Consider the following 22,217-nt stretch of genomic DNA (forward strand, 5'->3'; position numbering starts at 1 on the left):
GCCCTCTAGTGACATACAGCCAGAAAAAGTGGTTGCAAAAGTCATCAAATGGCATCTATTTCATTTAAAGTACCGATAGTCGTATGGTACATTAAACATTACTTCAAGCACAGCTTATTAATCTATGATCCGTGATTATTAAGTCAGATGAATCTTTAGATTGTGCAGTACAATTAATGTATATTTATATATATATATATATATTCAGATCAGTATTTGTGTGTTTGTGTTCTTAAGTGCTACAGTTAACTAATGAATCAAGAGTGTTTAATTGACTTTCATATGAAGAAAGACTGGATAGACTCGGCTTGTGCTCACTATAATTTAGGAGATTGAGGGGGGATCTTATAGAAACTTACAAAATTCTTAAGGGGTTGGACAGGCTAGATGCAGGAAGATTGTTCCCGACGTTGGGGAAGTCCAGGACAAGAGGTCACAGCTTAAGGATAGAGGGGAAATCCTTTAGGACTGAGATGAGAAAAACATTTTTCACACAGAGAGTGGTGAATCTCTGGAACTCTCTGCCACAGAGGGTAGTTGAGGCCAGTTAATTTAAGAGGGAGTTAGATGTGGCCCTTGTGGCTAGGGGGATCAGGGGGTATGGAGAGAAGGCAGGTTATTGGATACTGAGTTGGATGATCAGCCATGATCATATTGAATGGCGGTGCAGGCTTGAGGGGCCGAATGGCCTACTCCTGCACCTATTTTCTATGTTTCTAAGTCATATGTATCAGTGTTGGAATCTTCCTGAGGTAGCGTCTCCTATAGATCCCATCAATGGTGGGGAGATCTACTTGTGTTAGACCAGGCAGTGTCCACCACGTCCCATCATTTCTGAAGCTCCATCTTGCCAGAGGTTCATCAACGATGAAGCTCACCACTGCCTTCAAGATGCCAGCACAGCCCCTGGGCACTGGTGGAAAAGGATGTTGGTAGATCAAAGCCTGAGAGCTGGGCCGATGGGCAACCAGTGAGTGACCCCTCTCTCCTATCGGCTCCTGAGACCAAAAACATCGCAGGCAATGGAAAGCTATCACCAACTCTGCCTTCCCTCAAATCGAATGGAGCAACACGCAAAGCGATGCCAGAACTCCCTCCCGGGCCAAAGTCCCCAAAGTTGAGGCGTCGTTACTGAGGCTGTTGTACTGACCATCCCCGACACTCACCTACCAATCAAGACATCCACTTTGATCTCTGATGCGGGAAGGGACTGCACAATGGACGGAGGAAAGGATTCATGGCGGCCACGGTGGCACGGCGGTAGAGTTGCTGCCTCACAGCGCCAGAGACCCGGGTTCCATCCTGACTACAGGTGCTGCCTGTACGAAGTTTGTACATTCTCCCCGTGACTGCTTGGTTTTCTGCAGGACCTCCGGTATCCTCCCACATGCCAAAAACATAGTTTTGCAGGTTAAGTGGCTTTGGTTACAATTGTAAATTGTCGCTCGTGTGCAGCATAGTGCTAGGTGCGGGATGATCGCTGGTCGGTGCAGACTCAGTGGCCCTGTCTCCATGCTGTATCATCTCCAAAATCTAAAGACTAAAGGCATGTACTCAAAGTATCTGTGAAGAAATGTCAACAACCCCATTGACATCCCCACCTAGTGGGCTTGAGTTATAGGGAGAGGTTTGATAGGCTGGGACTTTTTTGGTTAGTCAACAATACTTTAGTGTCACCTCGAAATGCAGTGAGATGCGTTTTCTTTGCCTACAATCCCGTAAGATCACACGGTACATAAGCACAATCATACATAACAAGAGTGCAACAACTGTAGGTAAAAAGAGTACACCTCACCGAGGCTGTACACAAGAGAAAATTTACAGAAGCCAATTAACCTACCAACCGCCCCGTCTTTAGAATGTGGGAGGAAACCAGTGCGTCATGAAAACCCACGTGGTCACAGGGAGAATGTACTAACTCCGTACAGACAGCACCCGTAGTCAGGATCGAACCCGGTTCTCTGGCGCTGTAAGGCAGCAACTCTACCACTGCATCACTGTGCTGCCCACTTGTATCCTTAATTTGAAATTCTTAAAAGAATATAATTTCCCCATTTCATTGTTGTTGGTCCCACTTTCAGCAGGCAGTGTTTATTGGGACACCTTCCTCTTTGCATCTTTCTTACCTTAATATAGGCAGCTTTGTGAGACATGTTGGAAGCTGAGGGTGAACAAGTCTGGAAGAAAATGCTGACATCAATTACTTCCTATCCTCCTCGCACCCTTGCAATCTAGATTTGCATGGAATAATTATATCAGCACCAACTTTACAAAATGATTGCAGAGATTAGCTGAATAAGATTGTTTTGGGCATGTAGAAAGGTTACCACACTCCTGAATGTCTCAGTACCTGCTTAGGGTTGGATTCCGATGAAACAAGTTCTATTGGGCAAACACCAAGTGCTGGAGGAACTCGGCAGGTCAGGCAGCATCTGTGGAGAGAATGGACAGATGATATTTCGGGTCGGGTTAGGATCCTTCTTCAGATTGTGGAGGGAATGAACAGAGGATAGACTGCCTGACCCGGTGAGTTCCTCCAGCACGTTGTGTCTTTCACCTGCAGTTTCTTCTGTCTCTGCTGCCATTAGGTGAATTTCTCCTGAATTTAAATTCCATCTTTAAATGATGATTATCACCTGATTCCAAAGAAGTGTGACCTGGCTGGTCAGGCGTGAAGCTGAAAATGAAGATACTGGTTGATGAATATCAAAGCTGCTGCTTCATAGATCCAGAGCCCAGGTTCGACATTGACCTTGGCCGCTGTCTGTGTGTGGGGTTTGCATGTTCTCCATGTGACCACGTGGGTTTCCTCCGGGTGCTCTGGTTCTGACCCACATCCCAAAGACGTGCGGGTTTGTTGGTTAATCGGCCCTCTGAAAATTGCCCCTCGTGTGTAGGGAGTGGATGAGAAGGTGGGATAACATAGAACTAGTGTGAATGGGTGATTGATGGTTGGTGTGGACTTGGTGGGCCGAAGGGCCTGTTTCCACTCTGAGTCTCTAAACTAACTTCTGCCAACCAAACTGTTGAATCCTACCGGTACTGGAGGATCCTAATGACAGTCCAGATTGATCTGTCCAGTTCTCTGCTCTTGTGCTGTGAAGCAGGGAAGTTGTACGTTGGATGTTTGCGGGAGGAGGGAGAGTGGAGAAGGGGTTCCGTTTCAGTTCAGTTTAGTTTATTGTCACGTGTACTGAGGTACAGTGAAAAGCTTTCGTTGCGTGCTGACCAGTCAGCAGAAAGACAACACATGAGTACAATTGTGGCATTCGCAGCGTATAGTTACAAGATAAGGAAATAACGTTTAGTGTAAAGCCAGTAAAGTCCGATTAAAGATAGTCCGAGGGTCAACCATGAGGTAGATAGTAGTTCTGGACTGGTCTCTAGTTATGGTAGGATGATTTAGTTGCCTAATAACAGCTGGGAAGAAACTTTCCTTGAATCTGGAGATGTGCGTTTTCACACTTCTATACCTTTTGCCGATGGGAGAGGAGAGATGAGGGAGTGGTCACGATGCGACTCGTCCTTGATTATGTTGCTAGCCTTGCCGAGGCAGTGCGAGGTATAAATGGAGTCAATGGAAGGGAGGTTGGTTTGTGTGATGGTCTGGGCTGCATCCACAATTCACTGCAATTTCTTGCGGTCTTGGATGGAGCTGTTCCCAAACCAAGCTGTGATGCATCCTGATAAAAGGCTTTCTATGGCGCATCAGTAGAAGTTGGTGAGAGTTGTGGGTGACATGTCGAAACATCAAGGAAGATTCATCAGTCCAGTGATACACAGTGCTACATGTTTTGCAAGCTCGGTAACCAATGAAAAGAAATGTCTACGACAAGACTATTATGGATCGCATTGGATATTATTTGCAATTTATTTTTTACAAACAGATTCTCTTACAATTTTCGACAGCAGACTTGGCGTAAGTGACAGAGGGGAAACAAAGGGCCCACTTCTTCCACCAGCATTACCAGGGCTGGCACTGCTTTTGGAAGGGAGGTTGCCCTGAACATTGGCTTTTGCCACAGCAGCAAACCTTCACGCGTTCGACAGCAATATACAACGTTCACTGCACAGATAAATAACTGCTAACTGTTAGCCTAGAGCTGATTTAACCCTCACCTGGTAGAACAATTATAGAAAATCAGCAGCAACATCACAAACCTTGTCTTTCAGATAATTATATCTCCATCTCCCTCTGAAGAGATGCAATATGATAATCACATCATGAAATGTTAAATCCTTTCCGCTGGCAGAGATACGGGCAAGGTGACAAGAGAGTGCTGGAGGAACTCAGTGGGTCAGACAGTATTTGTGGAGGGAACGGACAGACGAAGTTTCGTGTCTGGAAAAGAGAGGTTGGGGCGGGACAGAGTGATAGGTGGTTGCAGATGAGGAGGGGCCACAAGATTCTGCAGATGCTGGAATGCTGAGGAAAACACATAGTGCTGGAGGAACTCTGCTGGTCAGGCAGCAAGTGTAGAGGAAATGGACAGATGATGTTTTGGGTCGAGATCCTTGGTTCTGAAAAATATTTGATTCATTAATTATCTTTCCCTTTATTCTGTAAATAAATGGCATACAAAATAACTGCCTGATTGAAAATTGTGGAGTTAGTTTTTGATCAGAGCTAACATAGTTTAAGGCACAGATCGAATGAAAACAAAAATTCATAATCAAAGCAATAAACCAAAACCAAATGCAATGTTAATTTGAAAGGGAGAACTAAATAGCAAATGTATAGTGACGAGGAAAGGCAGGAGCAGCCTGGATTTGTTAGGACAGAAGTGTCTGCACTTGTTGTGGGGATCGTTGTAAAATTGCTGTTGGTTCTTTGTAATCGTTGGTGGGATTCAGAACTGCGGTGTGGATGTCACTGTAGGCTCCACAGACCAGCTCCGTGGACCGCTTGAATATCTTCTCCCTGGAGGACAAGAAAACTGGAATAAGAGGAGAAGTCCCACAGCCGAACACTGTATCACTGCCTGCACCGACTCAACAACAACAGGCTGATTTTACTAATCCAGGATGTTACCTGGGCTTGCGGGCTTGAGTTATGAGGAGAGGTCACCCGAGTGCTTAGGCAGTTTACAACCCAGTGGTGTGAATATTAAGTTATTTAACTTCAAGTGACCCTTGCACCCTCGCTCTCCGTCCCTTCCCCACCCAAGTCGTACCAGCTTCAAAGTCGTCTTGTTAAGTCTCATTGTTTGTAACACGTTTTCACCAAGGCCACAGCTACCAATGGTTTATTTCCTTTATCATTGTAACTTTTTTTTGCATGTCTTTCATTCATTTGTTCTATATCTCTCTGCAACCATCTATATCTCTTGTTTCCCTTTCCCGACTCTCAGGCTGAAGAAGGGTCTCGACCTGAAACGTCACCTATTCCTTTTCTCCAGAGATGCTGTCTGATCCGCGGAGTTACTCCAGCTTTTTGTGTCCATTTACCATTTTCACCTCAGTCATCTCCCCTCTCCCACTGGGCTGCAGGTACAAAATCTTGACAGCATATTCCACCAGATTCAGGAACAGCATCTCCCTGCTGATATCAGATCCTTCACATGCTAAAAAAGACACAAAGTGCTGGAGTAACTCAGCAGGTCAAGCAGCATCTCTGGAGAACATTGATATGCTTGACCCAAGACGTCACCTATCCATGTTCTCCAGAGATGCTGCCTGACCTGCTTAGTTTCTCCAGCACTTTGTGCCTTTTTTTGTAAACCAGCATCACCGGTTCACATTAGTTCTATGTTATCCCACTTTCTCATATACTCTATACATACTAGGGGTGAATTACAGAGGTCAATTAGCCTACAAACCTGCATGCCTTTGGGATGTGGGTATAGATGTTGGGAGGTCATGTTGCAGTTGTATAAGACGTTGGGTGAGGATGATAGCTTGACCCAAAACGTCACCTATCCATGTTCTCCAGAGATGCTGCCTGACCTGCTTAGTTTCTCCAGCACTTTGTGCCTTTTTTTGTAAACCAGCATAGAAACATAGAAATTAGGTGCAGGAGTAGGCCATTCGGCCCTTCGAGCCTGCACCGCCATTCAATATGATCAGATCATCAAATCTCAGTATCCCGTACCTGCCTTCTCTCCATACCCCTGACCCCCTGATCCATTAGCCACAAGTAACTCCCCACATATAAGACGTTGGTGAGGCCCGCATTTAGTGTATTGTGTTCAGTTCTGGGCACCATGTTATAGGAGAGATATTGTCAAGCTTGAAAGCTTTCAGAGAAGATTTACAAGGATATTGCCAGGACTAGGTCTGAGCTATAGGGAGAGGTTGAGTAGCCTGGGTTTCTTTTCCTTGCAGCGCAAGAGGGTGACGGGGTGATCTTCTAGAGGTGTATTAAATCATGGGAAGAATAGGTCGATCAGGTAGATGCACAGTATCTCTTGCGCTGAGTAGGGGAATCGGGGACCAGAGGACATACGCTCAAGGTGAAGGGGAAAAGATTTAATAGGAATCTGAGGGGTAACTTTTTCACACAAAGGGTGGTGGGTTATATGGAACAAGCTGCCAGAGGAGGTAGTTGAGACTGGGACTATCCCAACGTTTAAGAAACAGTTAGACAGGTACATTGATATGACAAGTTTGGAGGGATGTGGACCAAGCGCAGGCAGGTGGGACTAGTGTAGCTGGGACATGGTGACCAGTATGGGCAAGTTGGGCCGAAGGGCCTGTTTCACACACTGTATCACTCTATGACTCTGTAAAACTGTAGCATCAGGAGAAAACGCACTTTGTCCCAGGGAGAGCTTGTAAACTCCACACAGACAGCAACCAAGGTCAGGATTGAACCCGGAGGATTGATCTGTGAGGCAGTGGCTCTACCCGCTGTGCCACTGTGGTGCCTCAAACACATGCTGTACTAATGTATGGTGTGACCTGCATACAAGTTGAAGTTTCCTCCGCATCTCGGTACACGTGGCAATAACAAACCAATACTATCTACTTAAATCTGTCTCCACTTGGCCAATGCGTTTGCCAACAGCACTAAAAGTTTTCGGGTCATGAGCAGAATCACATTACAATTTTACTGCATCTTTCCACGTACACTTACTTTAGTGTTCCACTCAAAATGAAATTCAGTTGCGGCATTAATAGACTATCTGGTGAAGATAGGTACCTATCAAACTGCACCTACAAAACACAAGCGTGCAATTGTTAGTCATCACAGGATAAGACTCCACAAGTGTATAATCATTGCAACGAGGCACTAACATTTCTTCATTTAAGAGCAAGAGAGTGAACGAGGGATCTCACCTTCCGCGACCTCAAGGTCGGCTGCGGGAGGTGCCCCCCGGGGCATTAAGACTGAAGGTGGTCGGGCGAGGGGAGGGATGATGGCCCACTGGATGATCTGGATGGAGGTGACGGCTGGAGGCCCCGAAGCAGCCTGGGGCTCGCCTAGATCGGGCGACCGCTCCAGGAGACCAAGCGCATGGACCAGACTAGACTTTGGAAATGGCGCCAAACTCTTGCATGCGGTCTCAGGGCAATATTTGTATACACTTTGTACTAATCGAAGATTGTGCTTAGATGTGGCAACACTTTACTGATCTGTATGCCGAAAAAATTATTTCACTGTACGGCCTGCACATGTGATTAATAAAGAACCATTGACCATTAGAGTGCTGGCAATTACATTTTTATATCAGCACCAATATCAATACATTAGAGGCAAGATCCATATTCAGTGAGTGCTGCTGCCTTGTAGCTCCAGGTACCTCAGTTCAAACCTGACCTTGGGTGCCATCATTGGAAAGGGGGCAGAGATTTACAAGGATGTTGCCAGGACTCGAGGGCCTGAGCTCGAGGGAGTGGTTGCATAGGCTAAGGCATTATTTCGTGGAGCGCAGGAGGATGAGGGGTAATCTTATGGAGACGTATAAAATCATGAGGGGAATACATTGCATTTATTTTGTTTTTAGCTCGTATTTCTTGACCCTTGCGTAGAAACAGAGAAACATAGAAAATAGGTGCAGGAGGAGGCCATTCGGCCCTTCGAGCCAGCACCACCATTCATTGTGATCATGGCTGATCATCCCCTATCAATAACCCGTGCCTGCCTTCACCCCATATCCCTTGACTCCACTAGCCCCTGGAGCTCTATCTAACTCTCTCTTAAATCCATCCAGTGACTTGGCCTCCACTGCCCTCTGTGGCAGGGACTTCCATAAATTCACAACTCTCTGAGTGAAAAAGTTTTATCTCACCTCACTATTAAATGACCTTGCCTTTATTCTAAGACTGTGGCTCCTGGTTCTGGACTCGCCCAACATTGGGAACATTTTTCCTGCATCGAGCTTGTCCAGTCCTTTTATAATTTTATATGTTTCTATAAGATCCCTCCTCATCCTTCTAAACTCCAGTGAATACAAGCCTAGACTTTTCAATCTCTCCTCATATGATAGTCCCGCCATCCCAGGGATCAATCTCGTAGGGGTGAATGCAGAGCCTTTTACCCAGAGTAGAAGAATCAAGAACTAGAGGACATGGGTTTAAGGTGAGTCATGCACCATTGAACCCGCCGTCCCAACTCGTCAATGCTGACCAAGATGCCCCATCAACACGTCACATTTGTCCCCATTTGGCCTATATCCCTCTGTCTAAACCTTTCCTAACCACGTACTGTACCTGTCCACGGACCTGGACAATGGGCAAGTTGGGCCGATGGGCCTGTTTGCATGCCGTGTGACTCTATTTGTGGTAAGGTTTTATACATTTCATTCCAGTACTAATAAGCTAAGAATATGGGGTAGGCCATTTAGAACGGAGTTGAGGAAAAGCTTTTTCACACAGAGAGTTGTGAGTCTTTGGAATTCTCTGCCTCACAGACGGCGGTGGAGGTTCTCTGGATGCTTTCAAGAGAGAGCTGGACAGAGCTCTTAAAGATAGCGGAGTGAAGGGATATGGGGAGAAGGCAGGAACGGGGTACTGATTGGTGATGATCAGCCATGATCGAGGGGCTGAATGGCCTACTCCTGCACCTATTGTCTATTGACCCAAAACTTCCCATTCCCACGCTGACTCTCCTGGTCTGGGCCTCCTCCAATGCCAGACTGAGGTCCCGTGCAAGTTGGAGGAACAGCACCTCATATTCCACCTGGCTAGCTGATATCCCAAGGTATGAACATTGAATTCTCCAACTAGGTAAATTATCTACAAAAAAGCACCCCCTTCCCCTTTTCTCCCCCCTTCTTCCCCGTGTCCCATTTCTCTATGCCCTTAGGATCCACCCATTTCTCTGGGTGCCCTATTTCACCGATATTCCTCCTCGGGCTTCACGTTTCACGCTTCTTCTATCCTTACCTCACACTTATTGTCTTTTCATCTCTTTGTCCAGACATCTGACAATCAACCCCCCCCCCCACATCTGTATCCACCTATCACTTGCCAAGCTTTGTCCCACCTCCTCTGCCTCTTTCCCAGCTTTCTCCCCCCTACAAGAGTCAAGAGTCAAGAGTCAATTTAATTGTCATTTGGACCCCTTGAGGTCCAAACGAAATGCCGTTTCTGCAGCCATACATTACAAACAAATAGACCCCAGACACAACATAATTTACATTTTACATAAACATCCATCACATTGCTGTGATGGAAGGCCAAAAAAAAACTCAGTCTGAAGAAGGATCCTGACCCGAAATGTCATCTGTCCATTCTTTCCACATATGCTAACTGACCCGAAACTGAGTTACTCCAGCACATTGTGTTCTACGCAAGATCCCAGCATCTGCAGTTCCCTGTGACAACATCTTATGTTGCCCTTGACGGCATCCTTTGGCGGGCCGGCCAAATACTAGATTTAGTCTGATCTCAAAGTCAGGCTCTTGCAAGATATCAGAGTTTCTGACTCTTGCTTCACTTTAGCTCAAGAAGCCAGCTGACTGATGGGAAAAAACCTGAACCCTGCAAGAAAATGCCTGTGTGTTTCCAAACGGCAGAGAAAGATGAAAGAGACAATGTAGTCTATTTCGGGGCTCAGGGTTCACAAGTGTAACTCTGCCGTAGAAACACAGCAGAGACATGACCCGAGTTAACTCAGATTTCCCCTCAATGTTTTCATGTCGACGCTCTCAAATGGCAGGGCGTCAGGAAGGAAGCGGCCTCACATGGCATAACACAGTTGTTGAGGCCATTTCCTCCCCACAATGACTGGACAAGCGCTTTCTGTACACGCAGTGAGGCCAGGCTAGATTTATGATAGAAGTGAGAAGAGAAACATACTTTACACGCATCGTGCCAACATTCCCCTTTTAAACGTCAGTCGTGATTGCCAAAGAAAATGATTCATTGATTCTGTTTTCCCCGTGTTGCTCAAGAGTGGAAGAGATGGAAGATTGTCGCAACACAAAGGAAGCACATTCTCGTCACCTCACTGATACACGGACCCGGCTCACACAGGAAGGAATGTGCTTTGCTTCTTGTTTTTGGTCAGATTTCCTGCCGGGTTTTGTTTTCCAGGTGGAAATCGCTTTGTGTCTGAACTCCTTTCAGGAAATGGCAGAGAGTGGAAAAGATTGGAAGTCAAATCTACTGCAGTTGATGCACGATGAAGTGGCTCATCGAGAGAATTGGAAGCCGGCCATTTTGTGAACAGACTTGGAGTTGTGTTTTTAAATAGTAGTCACACAAGACTTCCAGTACTGACTGGAAACGTGCAAATAAAGCGGCTGACACATAATGATGTCAGATATGTTTCACAAGATATATCATGTTGGAGTATTAGAGATGGCAAGTGCATTTTTGTGCAGAAAAGGTGCGTGTACACATATCGATCTTTGTCTAGGGCGGATTGTCGTCCTATAAGCTGTTTCAGGGCTAGACCATCTAATATACTCAGTACTATATTTTAACTTTAGGGATCTTTTTGTTGTATTAAAAATTCTAAAGATTTAGTTTTTACATTTTCAGAGGTGCTAGTACACCGTACCCAACACGGACCCTTGCAAACAAGTGCTGGCAATGGGTAATAAATACGAACTCTTTTCATATCACGCAATCCCAGCTGTTCTCGGGCAACCAAACTGTCTTCTCACCAGCTGGCTCGCTTCATCCCTCCATCCCTCCCTCCCTCCATCCCTCCCTCCATCCCTCCCTCCCTCCATCTACCCCTTCCTCCATCCCTCCCAACCGCCATCCCTCCCAACCTCCATCCCTCCCTCCATCCCTCCCTCCATCCAACCCTCCATCCATCCTTCCCTCCATCCAACCCTCCATCTATCCCTCCCTCCCTCCATCCATCGCCACAACCATCTCACACTTCAGATTGAAACAGTTTACAAGAATCAACCAAGCTTGACTTAAATCAGTCCCATGACTCTCAACTCGTAACTACCATCGGTATGAAGGTACGCGAGCCTGAAAACCATGTTGTATCTTTCAATGAAAAATCCTCAGCTGCTGGAAATACAAAATCAAAGTTCTGGCCCCCACACGTCCCTCAATCAAGTGCACCAAACGATGGCTGGAGGATCTTAGCAGATAGAGCAGTCTTTGTGCGGGGAAAGGAATTGCCCCGTAGATGCTGCTCGGCACACTGAGTTCCTCCGCAGCCGCCCTCAATCACCTCATCAGTTTTGAGGAGACACAGGAAACTGCAGATGCTGGAACCTGAAGCAAAGGGAGGAACTCAGAGGGACAAGTGGCATCTGAGGAGGGAATGGACAGGCAATGCTCCATGCAACATCACCATGCAACCGATTTACAGCACAACACAAAAAATGCACTTCAGTCAATGGAGAATCAGGTAACTAAACCATCCTATCACAACTAGGACTATCTTTAATCGAACTGCACTGCATTTTATCGTGCACTAAACGTTATTCCCCTTTATCCTGTATCTGTACACTGTGGGTGGCTTGATTGTAATCATGTATAGCCTTTTCACTGACTGGATAGCACGCAACAAAAAGCTTTTCACTGTACCTCGATACACGTGACAATAAACTAAACTAAAATAATTAAATGAACTATAACACGAAGTCCCTACTTTGGAGACAAAAATCCCTAACTAAACTAAACTAAACTAAACTAAACTAAATCAAAATAGGTTGAGTATCAGAGTTGGTTACAATTATAGGCGCAAAGGAGACAACAGATTCTGGAATCTGGAGCAAACAAACAAAGTGCTGGAAGAACTCAACGGGTCAGGCAGTATCTGTGGAGGGAATGGACAGATGACGTATGAACCACGGAGTTCTTAAGCAGTTTGATTTTTTTGGTTGACACTATTATTTTGCAAAATGCAACATCATACTATTCATGAATGTTTAGAAGAGGTTTAGACACTTACCATGGCAGCTTTCAAGGATCCACCATCCATGTTGGCAAGGATGGACAACGGGCCCTACACATTGAACAAAAGAGGGGTGAGAGATATGACATACTTGGACCCCCTGACTAATACTCAACCCTGCGGTTAAATGTTTACCTGCTCGGGCTTGTGTTGCTGGACGTTGTTGTAAATGTAACTTAGCCCTGCCCTGGTTAGTACAAAGGAGGCCTGTTCATTTATTAGTGTATCTAGGTGGGCTTCAATCTGCAGAAGGAAACATAGAACACAGTAAAAATTTGTTTTATAGCATCCATAACACTGTGTAGAGTTTACTTCAGTTTAGTTAGTATAGTTGATAATTATTATTGGCGACATGTACAGAGGGGTACAGTGAAAAGCTATTTTGTTGTGTGGTATCCAGTCAGCATTAAGACTGTACATGATTACAATCGAGTCGTCCGCAGCGTACAATACAGGATAAAGGAAATAATGTAAAGTGCAAGATAAAGTCTAGTAAAGTCCGATTAAAAGAGCCCGAGGGTCTCCAATGAGGTCGATGGGAGGTCAGGGCCGCTCTCTAGTTGGTGAGAGGATGGTTCGGTTGCCTGATAACAGCTGGGAAGAAACTGTCCCTGAATCTGGAGGTGTGCGTTTTCACGCTTCTGTACCACTTGCCTGATGGGAGAGGTTGCTGACATTGGAATAGTCACCTTTTCTAACCGATCATGTAAAGAGCAGTGTAAAATTATCCCAAATAACACTTTGCAGCACAGTGATGTGGAACTAGACCATTTGGTAGACACAAGGAACTGCAGATGGTGGTGTAGCAAGGAAAGGCACACAGTGCTGGATTAACTCTGCATGTCAGGCAGCATCTCTGCAGAACATGGATAGGTAGGTGATGTTTCGGGTTGGGATCCTTCTTCAGACTGAACCATTCAGCTTTTGCACACAGGCATCCCTGGTGATGCACCACGTAGAGTTGCAACAGATTCTGTTTGTAATGTTGCTGATTGCACCCACAGCATCTCATGGTTTAGTACAGGAAGCCCAGCCAGCGGAGCATGTGCCAGATTCCCACAACCTGCACACCAGAGTCCACTGACTTCCTCGTTTTTATCCCAGCCATGGCTTGGTCCCTTTCACTTCAATGAAGTGGTTGACTTTCACTAGAGACTGGTGAAGTAACAGCGAAGGAGTCCGTGGACTCTGGTGTACAGGTTGTGGGAATCTGGGAATCGCTGCTACATTCTCCTGCTGGATGGGTTTTCTGTACCAAACCACGAGATGCTGTCAGTGCAATAACACTGACATTACAAACGGAGCCCGTTGTAACCCTACGCGGTGCATCGGCACAGAGGCCTGCTTGCAAAAACGGAATGGTTTTGTCTGAAGAAGGGTCCCGACCAAAAATGTCAACAATCCATGTTCTCCAACGATGCTGCCTGATCCGCTGAGTTACTACAGCACTTTGTGTCTTTCCTTGATATGCCAGAAAAACAAAGCTTTTCACAGGCAACAATAATAAACCTAAACCTAATCTTTTGTAAAATAGATATATTGTGAAGTAGACAGCAGGAAATGCTAATGGGAATAGGGGAACATTCCCTACACTTTTCAAAGTCGTCAGGCGTTTAGTTTAGAAAACGAATCGCAGAATAAGATCAAAACAGCAATCGCTTGAGACATAAATCACGTCAATCAATATTCACCAAAGAAAAAGGAAAAGCTGATGTTCAAAGCTTTGGATGTCCTTCTATATTACATTGACAGCATATTCTACAGGGCTGGTTCATTATATTACATTTAATAAAATAATATTATAAAAATATAATATAAATATCACATGCAATTAAATGTAATATTATGTAAATATAATATAATCAAATATAATGTAATATATCTAAATGTAACCTAAATATCATAATGTAACCATATAATATAATCTAAATAGAATATGTATGACTGAATGAATGAATGAATGAATTAATAAATACATGCATGGTTTATTTTGGTCATACATATTAAAAAGAACAAACCGTTACAATTTGTGTGAATATGAACCAACACTGTATCCATTTCACATAATCAATGACCAAAAAAGGAAGAGGCTGAAACCACAAAGCTTATTTTTGCCTATCCTATACAATCCATAAAATAACCCAGAATATCTGCATTACAAAGATATAATCTAAGAGGAACATAATACAACAATATAATAAAATATAACATAATGCAATTAATATAATATAATTTAATATAATATCTATATCTATCTATACATAACTAAAACTCTGATCTTGTGCTCTTCTGGTTTGTGCAGTTTTTCTATTTGCGCAAAAATGGTACGATAGTGTTACGATTTTTCGTCAGCTCATTCAGATTCAGATTCAGATTCAGATTCAATTTAATTGTCATTGTCAGTGTACAGTACAGAGACAACGAAATGCATTCACCGTTCTCCTGTGCTGCGAGTCCAACAGTTTTGTTCCGATCAGTAGTATATTGTAAAAGTTAGCGAGGTTTAAAAATCGTAAAAAACGCGAGTGCACAGATCGATCTACTCTCCTGCCAGTCAGCGCCACGTTGATTGGTCTCTTCTCCTGTCATTCCTGGACGGTCCGCCCCTTCCTGCGCCATCGCATCTTTACTGGAGCTGAGGGACGCTGCGGGTGGCTGGTGGTGTTCTCCAACCAAAACAATTTTCGGAGGGACCGGAAGGGGCCCGGAGTCGGAGATGTCGCCAAACGGAAGTCTGATCCTGGCGAAACGTCCAGCGTCCCAAACGCACCGCCATGGCAACGCCGCACAGATCCAGCCCCTTCCCCTTTGGTTCCCCTCCACTTGCTCCTGCCCCCTCCCCCGTGATACCCCTCTCTTCCCCATGGCTCTTCCCCCGTCTTTTCTCCAAGCTCTCCCCCCCACCCCCACACTCCCTCCGCCGGCACGGTTGTAGCGGCTGGTGCTTCCGAGCCGAGGATCCGAGGTCTGGCTCTAAGGGCGCCGACGGCTGATGCCCCTCTAGGGCACACAAGAAGTTAGAGGAGCGGCAACCTCGAGATCCTGGCGAGGTGAGGAGGGAATGTGGGGGAGGAGAGGGGATAGGAGAGGAGGGGAGTAGGGAAGGGAGAGGAGTTATGGAGGGAGGGAGGCAGTGACTGAGGGTAGGGGAAAGGAGATGGAGAGAGAGGTGAGGGAGGGATGAGGGGAGGCGGAGAGGGGAAAGAAGAGGGAGGGTGATGAGGAGGCGTGAGGGGAAAAGAGCTGCGCCTGTGCAGTTGGGGGCTATGGGTGAGTGGTGGAATATTGCGTTGGGGGACCAAGCACCCAATGGGTCCCACTCAGTCTACTACATAATGAAAATAATATAAATATAATATAAACATAATATAATACCATATATTTTGCAGCTACTATAGAGCAAGCATAGTTGTGAGCACTGAGTACCTGAAACTGCAGCATCTCCAGACGTTTATCAGTAAACTCAAAGAGAGCTAAAGTTGTCTTCATCAAGTGCAGCGAGTTCACCATGTAGGTCGCCATGTCTGCTGTGTCAAGGTTGCTGGCAGAGACAGTGCACAACTGCAACAGTGGGTCCATTATGCACGACAGCACCTGGTAGTGGAGAGTAAAGTATTTCACTATGGCTTGAATCAACAGCCACGGTCTTTGTTTCACAGTTTGAGCAATACTTGCAGCATCCCCAGCGTTCAATGTGTTCAAAGTCCTTTGGACATTGTCACCAACCCAGCCCCCATGCAATGTAACATTCGCCTAAGCTTAGACACACAGCATGGAAACAGGCCCTTCGGCCCACCGAGTCACGCTGGCCATCGATAGCCCGTTCACACTAGTTCTATGTTATCCTACTTTCACATCAGCTCCCTACACACTAAGGACAATTTACAAAAGTCAATTAAACTACAAACCCGCATGTCTTTGGGGTGTGGGAGGAAACCCGAGGACCTGGTGAAAACCCACGCGGTCACAGGGTGACATGCAATCTCCACACAGACAGCACCCGAGGTCCAGATCTCCATTTCTCACATTGTGGGGCAGCAGCTCAGGTAGCTCTGACACTGTACCATCCAGCTTTAGAAACATTGTGAATAGTTTGTTTTATAAATTCATCCACTGCAGATAACAGACATTCCACTTGGAATGGTCCTGAGTTGTTCCAAGAGGAAGGATTTGAGGAAGGACATCCTTGTGATTGAGGCAGTGCATCGTAGGTTCACGAGATTGATCCCTGGGATGGCGGGACTGTCATATGAGGAAAGGTTGAAAAGACTAGTCTTGTATTCACTGGAGTATAGAAGGATGAGGGGGATCTTAGAGAAACATATAACATTATAAAAGGACTGGACAAGCTAGATGCAGGAAAAATGTTCCCAATGTTGGATAAGTCCAGAATGTAAGTCCAGTACCAGGGGCCACAGTCTTAGAATAAAGGGGAGGTCATTTAAAACTGAGGTGAGGAAAAACATTTTCACCCAGAGAGTTGTGAATTTATGAAATTCCCTGCCACAGAGGGCAGTGGAGGCCAAGTCACTGGATGGATTTAAGAGAGAGTTAGAAATAGCTCTAGGGGCTAGTGGAATCAAGGTATATGGGGAGAAGGCAGGCACGGGTTATTGATTGGGGAGGGTCAGCCATGATCACAATGAATGGCGGTGCTGGCTCGAAGGGCAGAATATCCTCCTCCTGCGCCTATTTTCTATGTTTCTATGTTCTAGGAATGTCCTTGCTTTCCGTGGAAGGAAGCAAGTGAGGAAAGCACAATCATTACCATTCAGTTTGATACCTTCAAACTAAGTTAAGCCAGCAAGCAGATTGCACATGAAATCACCCTATGAAATGATTGGTGTCCGCAATATAATCTGCATATTTGGGAATTATTACAGTCAGTGTCCTTGTGATGGTTTACCAGAATGATCCCAGGTATGATTGGGTTAACACATGATGTGCGTTTGTCGGCACTGGGTCTGTACTCGTTGAAGTTTAGCAAGATGAGGAGGGACCTTAATGTAACTTACCGAATCGTGAAAGGCCCGGGTAAGGTGAATATGGAGAGGATGTTTCCACTTGTGGGAGAGTCTAGGGCCAGACACCATAGCCACAGGAATTTCTTTAGTCTGAGGGTGGTGAATCGGTGGAATTCATTGCCACAGACAGCTGTGGAGGCCAAGTCAATGGATATTTTTAAGGCAGAGATTGACAGATTCTTGATTAGTTAAAGCCTTGTCCCACTGTACGAGTTCATTCAAAGAGCTCTCCCAAGTTTACCCTGATTCGAACTCGGAGATTTACGGTAATGGTTGCTCGTCGGTCCTCGGGGCTCTCGTGGACATTTTTCAACGTTGAAAAATCTTCACGAGTCTTCCCGAGCTTACCTGCCATTAGCGAGTCTTCCCGATTACCTGCCGTTAGCGTTACGAGCCGCTAAGAGACATCCCCGAACTCCGACGTACCCGCTACATTTATTCTCCGTGCTTACCACGAGTTTGATTTTTTTTAAAACTCGGGAGTGCTCTTGAATTAGCTCGTACAGTGGGACAGGGCCATAAGAGTGTCAGGAGTTATGAGGTGAAGGCAGGAGAATGGGGTTGAGAGGGAAAGATGGATCAGCCACATTGAATGCCGGAATAGACTTGATGGGCTGAATGGCCTAATTCTACTCCTACAACTTATGAACATGATGGTGACCATTCTCAGTTTTGTTCGGGTGCTACCGTACCATCATAAATATTCAGGATAGACTGCAGATACCGATAAATTGTTGAAAGTTAAAAAAGTAAAAAGTTAAAAACTAATTTCACATTCTTTCAATTATTTTAGTGAATAATTGTATATTATTTTAATAACTTTTCAATTTTTGATGTTAGTTTTAAACCTTTATACAGGGGGCACAATGATGGAAAAAGATTGTAGATAAATGTAGTTTTTTAATTTATATGCATGCCTGCAGTTTTATATCTATAAAATAAATACTGATGGAAAAGATCGTAGAATTGTAAATTGTCTGTGCGTTGAATTGAATTTAAATGACTTTAATACTTCCTTTTGCAATTTTGATTTTAATTCTCCTGAGCAAAGTTAATTGTACGCTAACTTGAAATATAAGATTTTATATTTAAAGTCTTGAAGTTTCAAACAGTTTGGAACTGACAAACAGAAGCAGTGAATCAGAACAAAAAATGAATACCAACTTGTTTCTCTAGGTTTACAGATTTAAATGAAATACCGAGATGTAATGTCAGCTACACCATCAATCATGTAGTGGACCAAAGGTTTAAAGCATGAGAATGGTTTAACGAAGATAGGTCTCGACCCGAAACGTCGCCAATTCCTTCTCTCCATTGATGTTGCCTTACCCGCTGAGTTTCTCCAGCATTTTGTGTCTACCTTCGATTTTACCAGCATCTGCAGTTCTTTCTTAAACAGAGTAAAGGGCCTGTCCTACTTTCACGACCTAATTCACAACTTTTTTTACTCGTGGACATATTTCATCATGCTAGAAAAACGCCCTGACCTACTTGATGCCATAAGTACCTACGACTAGCATCATGGCCTGCTACGACCTACCTATGACTTCCTACGACCTCGTGACGACCATGCTGCGAGTATGTCCAGGGCAAACTTGGCGAATTAGATCGTGAAAGTGGGACTGGCCCTTAAAGCTTTTGATCTAATACAGTGATAGAGCTGTACAGCATAGAAACAGGCCCTTTGGCCCATCTTGTCCAAGTTGGCACACTGGGCTAGCCCAGGGTTTAGCAGACACAGATCCCTCTGAACCCTTCCTATCCATATACCTGTCCTAATCTATATAACTAAAAATCTCATCTTGACCACTTCCTGTCTGCGCTGTATATTGATTTTAGAAAAAAATACTACCATATATCGCTATAATTTTGCCCATCTTATCCACGGTCCTCCTCTGCTGAGGCAGCCCCTAGGATTTTTCCGATCGATGAACAATAAAAAAGTTATGAGTGATTAAAAAATCGTGAGATCCACTGATTGGTCCTCTCGCCTCTGTCAATCACCACGATGAAGGTGACGCCCCTTCCGGGGGGGGGGGGGGGGGGGGGGCAGGACTATAAAACCCCGGATGCCAGGACGTGAGTCAGTCACTCAGAAGGATCGTGCGGGAGAGTCCACAACTGTGATTCTAAGTTGTGAATCAACTGAACTGTGAGTCTGCAATGTACTTGCAAAAAATGATTTGTTAGCCCTTAATAACAATGTAATGAGTTGTTTGGCAATTTGGTGGCCTGCACTCTGCTTGAAGTGCTATGAAATTGAATTTGATGGCCTGCACTCTGACTGAAATGGAATTTCAAGGAATCACCGTGAGTGAATCTGCCAGTCCACCACACCTGAGTGACTGAGCTGCCAGCACAATAATCCATTCGGCCCACAATGTCCATACTAGCCATCTGGAATCCAGTCCCTTTGATCCACAACACCCATACTGGCGCTCCAGAACCCCCCCCACTGGCCACCAATATTGGAACTGGTGGAGAGGTAGAATATTGCGTTGGGGGACCAGCCCTCCCAGTTGTTCAAACTAATGAAAGAGCTTTGATATTTTTCAAACCAAGGACTTGGCATTCAGCCAAGCAGGAAAACAGACCACAAATATGACTGGCATATGACCAAGAGCCAACGGCCAAAGGAATTAAACTTCAGAGTAAGTTTCAGATTACCTGGACAAAATCTGCTTGCCTTGCATCCATGGGCACGACAGATGAGTCGTGAGAGGAAAGCACTTCACGCAAGAGGGACAGTGTGTGGGTCAGGGCCGAGGTAGGTCCCAGGTCCGGAGGAGGCAGTTCAACCTAAGGGATTAAAACCCAACCATTAGTTCTTACCTTCACCATCATCAATGACCCACACCTTTCCTTCCCCCTGAATGGCCTCCACTTCTACTCTGACTGGATCTGAATCTAGGATGTTCCAACATAGACATTTTGGACTGTGGGCAAGGGGGGAATACCCAGAAGCAAAGTAAATAACAAATGGAACTGATAAAGCACCACAAACCCTGCTATGCCACCTAGAGTCAGTGTCTGGGACCGTGTAGACTTATGAGCGTCCATTAAAATATTTGTATTAGCACAACCAGCCGACAATAAATTGTGTTATGTATTGAACATATTATAATATAGAACAAGGTCCATCACATTGTACTGACCTCCCCACCATCGAAGGTCCATCACAGGTACTGACCTCCCCACCATCGAAGGGATCTACAGGAGGCGGTACCTCAAAAATGCAGCCAACATCATCAAAGACCCACACCACCCTGGCCACGCTCTCATCTCGCTGCTACCATCAGGAGCCTGAAAACCGTGACCTCCGGGCTCAAGAACAGCTTCGTCCCAGCAACCAGCAGGCTCTTGAACACTGCACAACACTAAACACAACCCTCACCCCAGCAGCTGTAATTTAGTATGGACGGTTTTAGTTGCACTACGGACTTCGGTTTTAGACTATTACGGTCTGGTTACCTAGTATTACTGATTATTAATTTATTGTAACTCTAACATCAACTGCAATCATCCATGGATCATGTCTTTATGATTATTAATAAATTGTATTACTAATTATTATTTATTTAGCAGTATGTTATTGTGCTAATGAACCTTTTAAGCAGCAGTGCATAATAATTTAATTGTTCTGTAGCCAGTATGTATGACAATTAAACACTCTTGACGTGCTGTAACTGATTAATATTCTATCCGTTTGAGTTCACAAAAAAAAGTGGCTCATCCAGATTTATCTTTACATTCATATTGTAAATATGATAAATGTAAACATTAAATAAAAACATTTAGCATTTCAGAATCACATCTTTAATAATACAGAAGTGTGAAAACGCACACCTCCAGATTCAGGGACAGTTTCTTCCCAGCTGTTATCAGGCAACTGAACCGTCCTGCTAAGGTTCTGAGCTACTATCTACGTCATTGAAGACCCTTGGACTACCTTCACTGGACTTTATCTTGCACTAAATGTTATTCCCTTTATCCAGTATCTGTACGCTGTGGATGGCTTGATTGTAATCCTGTGTGGCCTGATTGGATAGCACTCAACAAGAAACTTTTCACTTTACCTTGGTACACGTGACAATAAACTCAACTGAACTTTTGTACAATTCAGCTCATTAGTTGGAGCCAATGACTTGGATTCCAAGCAGCGGTTCAGAATGTCAGCGTGTGTTGGCTCAAACGTGTGTGGCCCATTATTATTGGTGCGGTGTGTTCAAGAATATGGCATGAATACATTGGAGTCATTTCAAAATGAAAAAAAGAGAAATGAAAACTAGTCATTGTCCAAAACACACTTCAGACCTCTCGGTGAATCATGATTATGTCTACTGTGCGTGCAGCTGAGATTGCTGCAGGTTGTTTTTAAAGCACCGCTTGCAGCTTCTTCTCTTTGACTGGATAGCAAGCAAACAAATGCTTTTCACTGTACCTCGGTACAAGTGACAATAATAAACTAAACTCAACTAAACCAGTCTTCCAGCAGCTCCATTTACAAAAAAATGTGTGTTTTGGCAACAGGAGTAAAAAGAATGGTTTAAAAAAAAAATCAGAAAATATTCCAAGGTGCAATACGGTTAGTTATTTTCGTTCACCGTCAGTTAATTTATACTGGACGAAGATCTACAAAGGTAGCAGCAAGGATTGATGTTAGGTCAACAAATCACCTTATCCATTAATTTACTGGCGTGAATCCCCAGGCTGTTGAAGAACATTTTCTTGCTTAGAACATGCATTTCTTCGATCGTGGTCAGCAGAGTGGCGGCACAGTTTCCTACAATTCCACTGTGGGAAGAGGAAAGGAAAAGATTACCAGCATGGCAAGTGTAACGTGCCTCACTGTGGACTTTGGACATATTCTCTGTGACTGT

General features: G+C 44.7%; 1 protein-coding gene across 1 annotated transcript in view; it reads right to left on the reverse strand.

The window, feature by feature from the left end:
• Positions 1-4,595: 4,595 nt before the first annotated feature.
• Positions 4,596-22,217, reverse strand: part of cog6 (component of oligomeric golgi complex 6) — a 74,822-nt gene continuing 57,200 nt past the window's right edge. Inside the window, exons 13-19 of the mRNA XM_055637490.1 lie at positions 22,014-22,131; positions 20,005-20,136; positions 15,740-15,907; positions 12,449-12,556; positions 12,311-12,364; positions 7,076-7,155; positions 4,596-4,921 (exon numbers count right to left, since the gene is read on the reverse strand). Coding sequence (XP_055493465.1) covers positions 4,774-4,921; positions 7,076-7,155; positions 12,311-12,364; positions 12,449-12,556; positions 15,740-15,907; positions 20,005-20,136; positions 22,014-22,131 — 808 coding nt within the window. The 3' untranslated portion in view covers positions 4,596-4,773. The remainder of the gene's footprint in view (positions 4,922-7,075; positions 7,156-12,310; positions 12,365-12,448; positions 12,557-15,739; positions 15,908-20,004; positions 20,137-22,013; positions 22,132-22,217) is intronic.

This window comes from Leucoraja erinacea, chromosome 6, assembly GCF_028641065.1.
Source record: "Leucoraja erinacea ecotype New England chromosome 6, Leri_hhj_1, whole genome shotgun sequence".
In the NCBI taxonomy this organism is placed as follows: Eukaryota; Metazoa; Chordata; class Chondrichthyes; order Rajiformes; family Rajidae; genus Leucoraja; species Leucoraja erinaceus.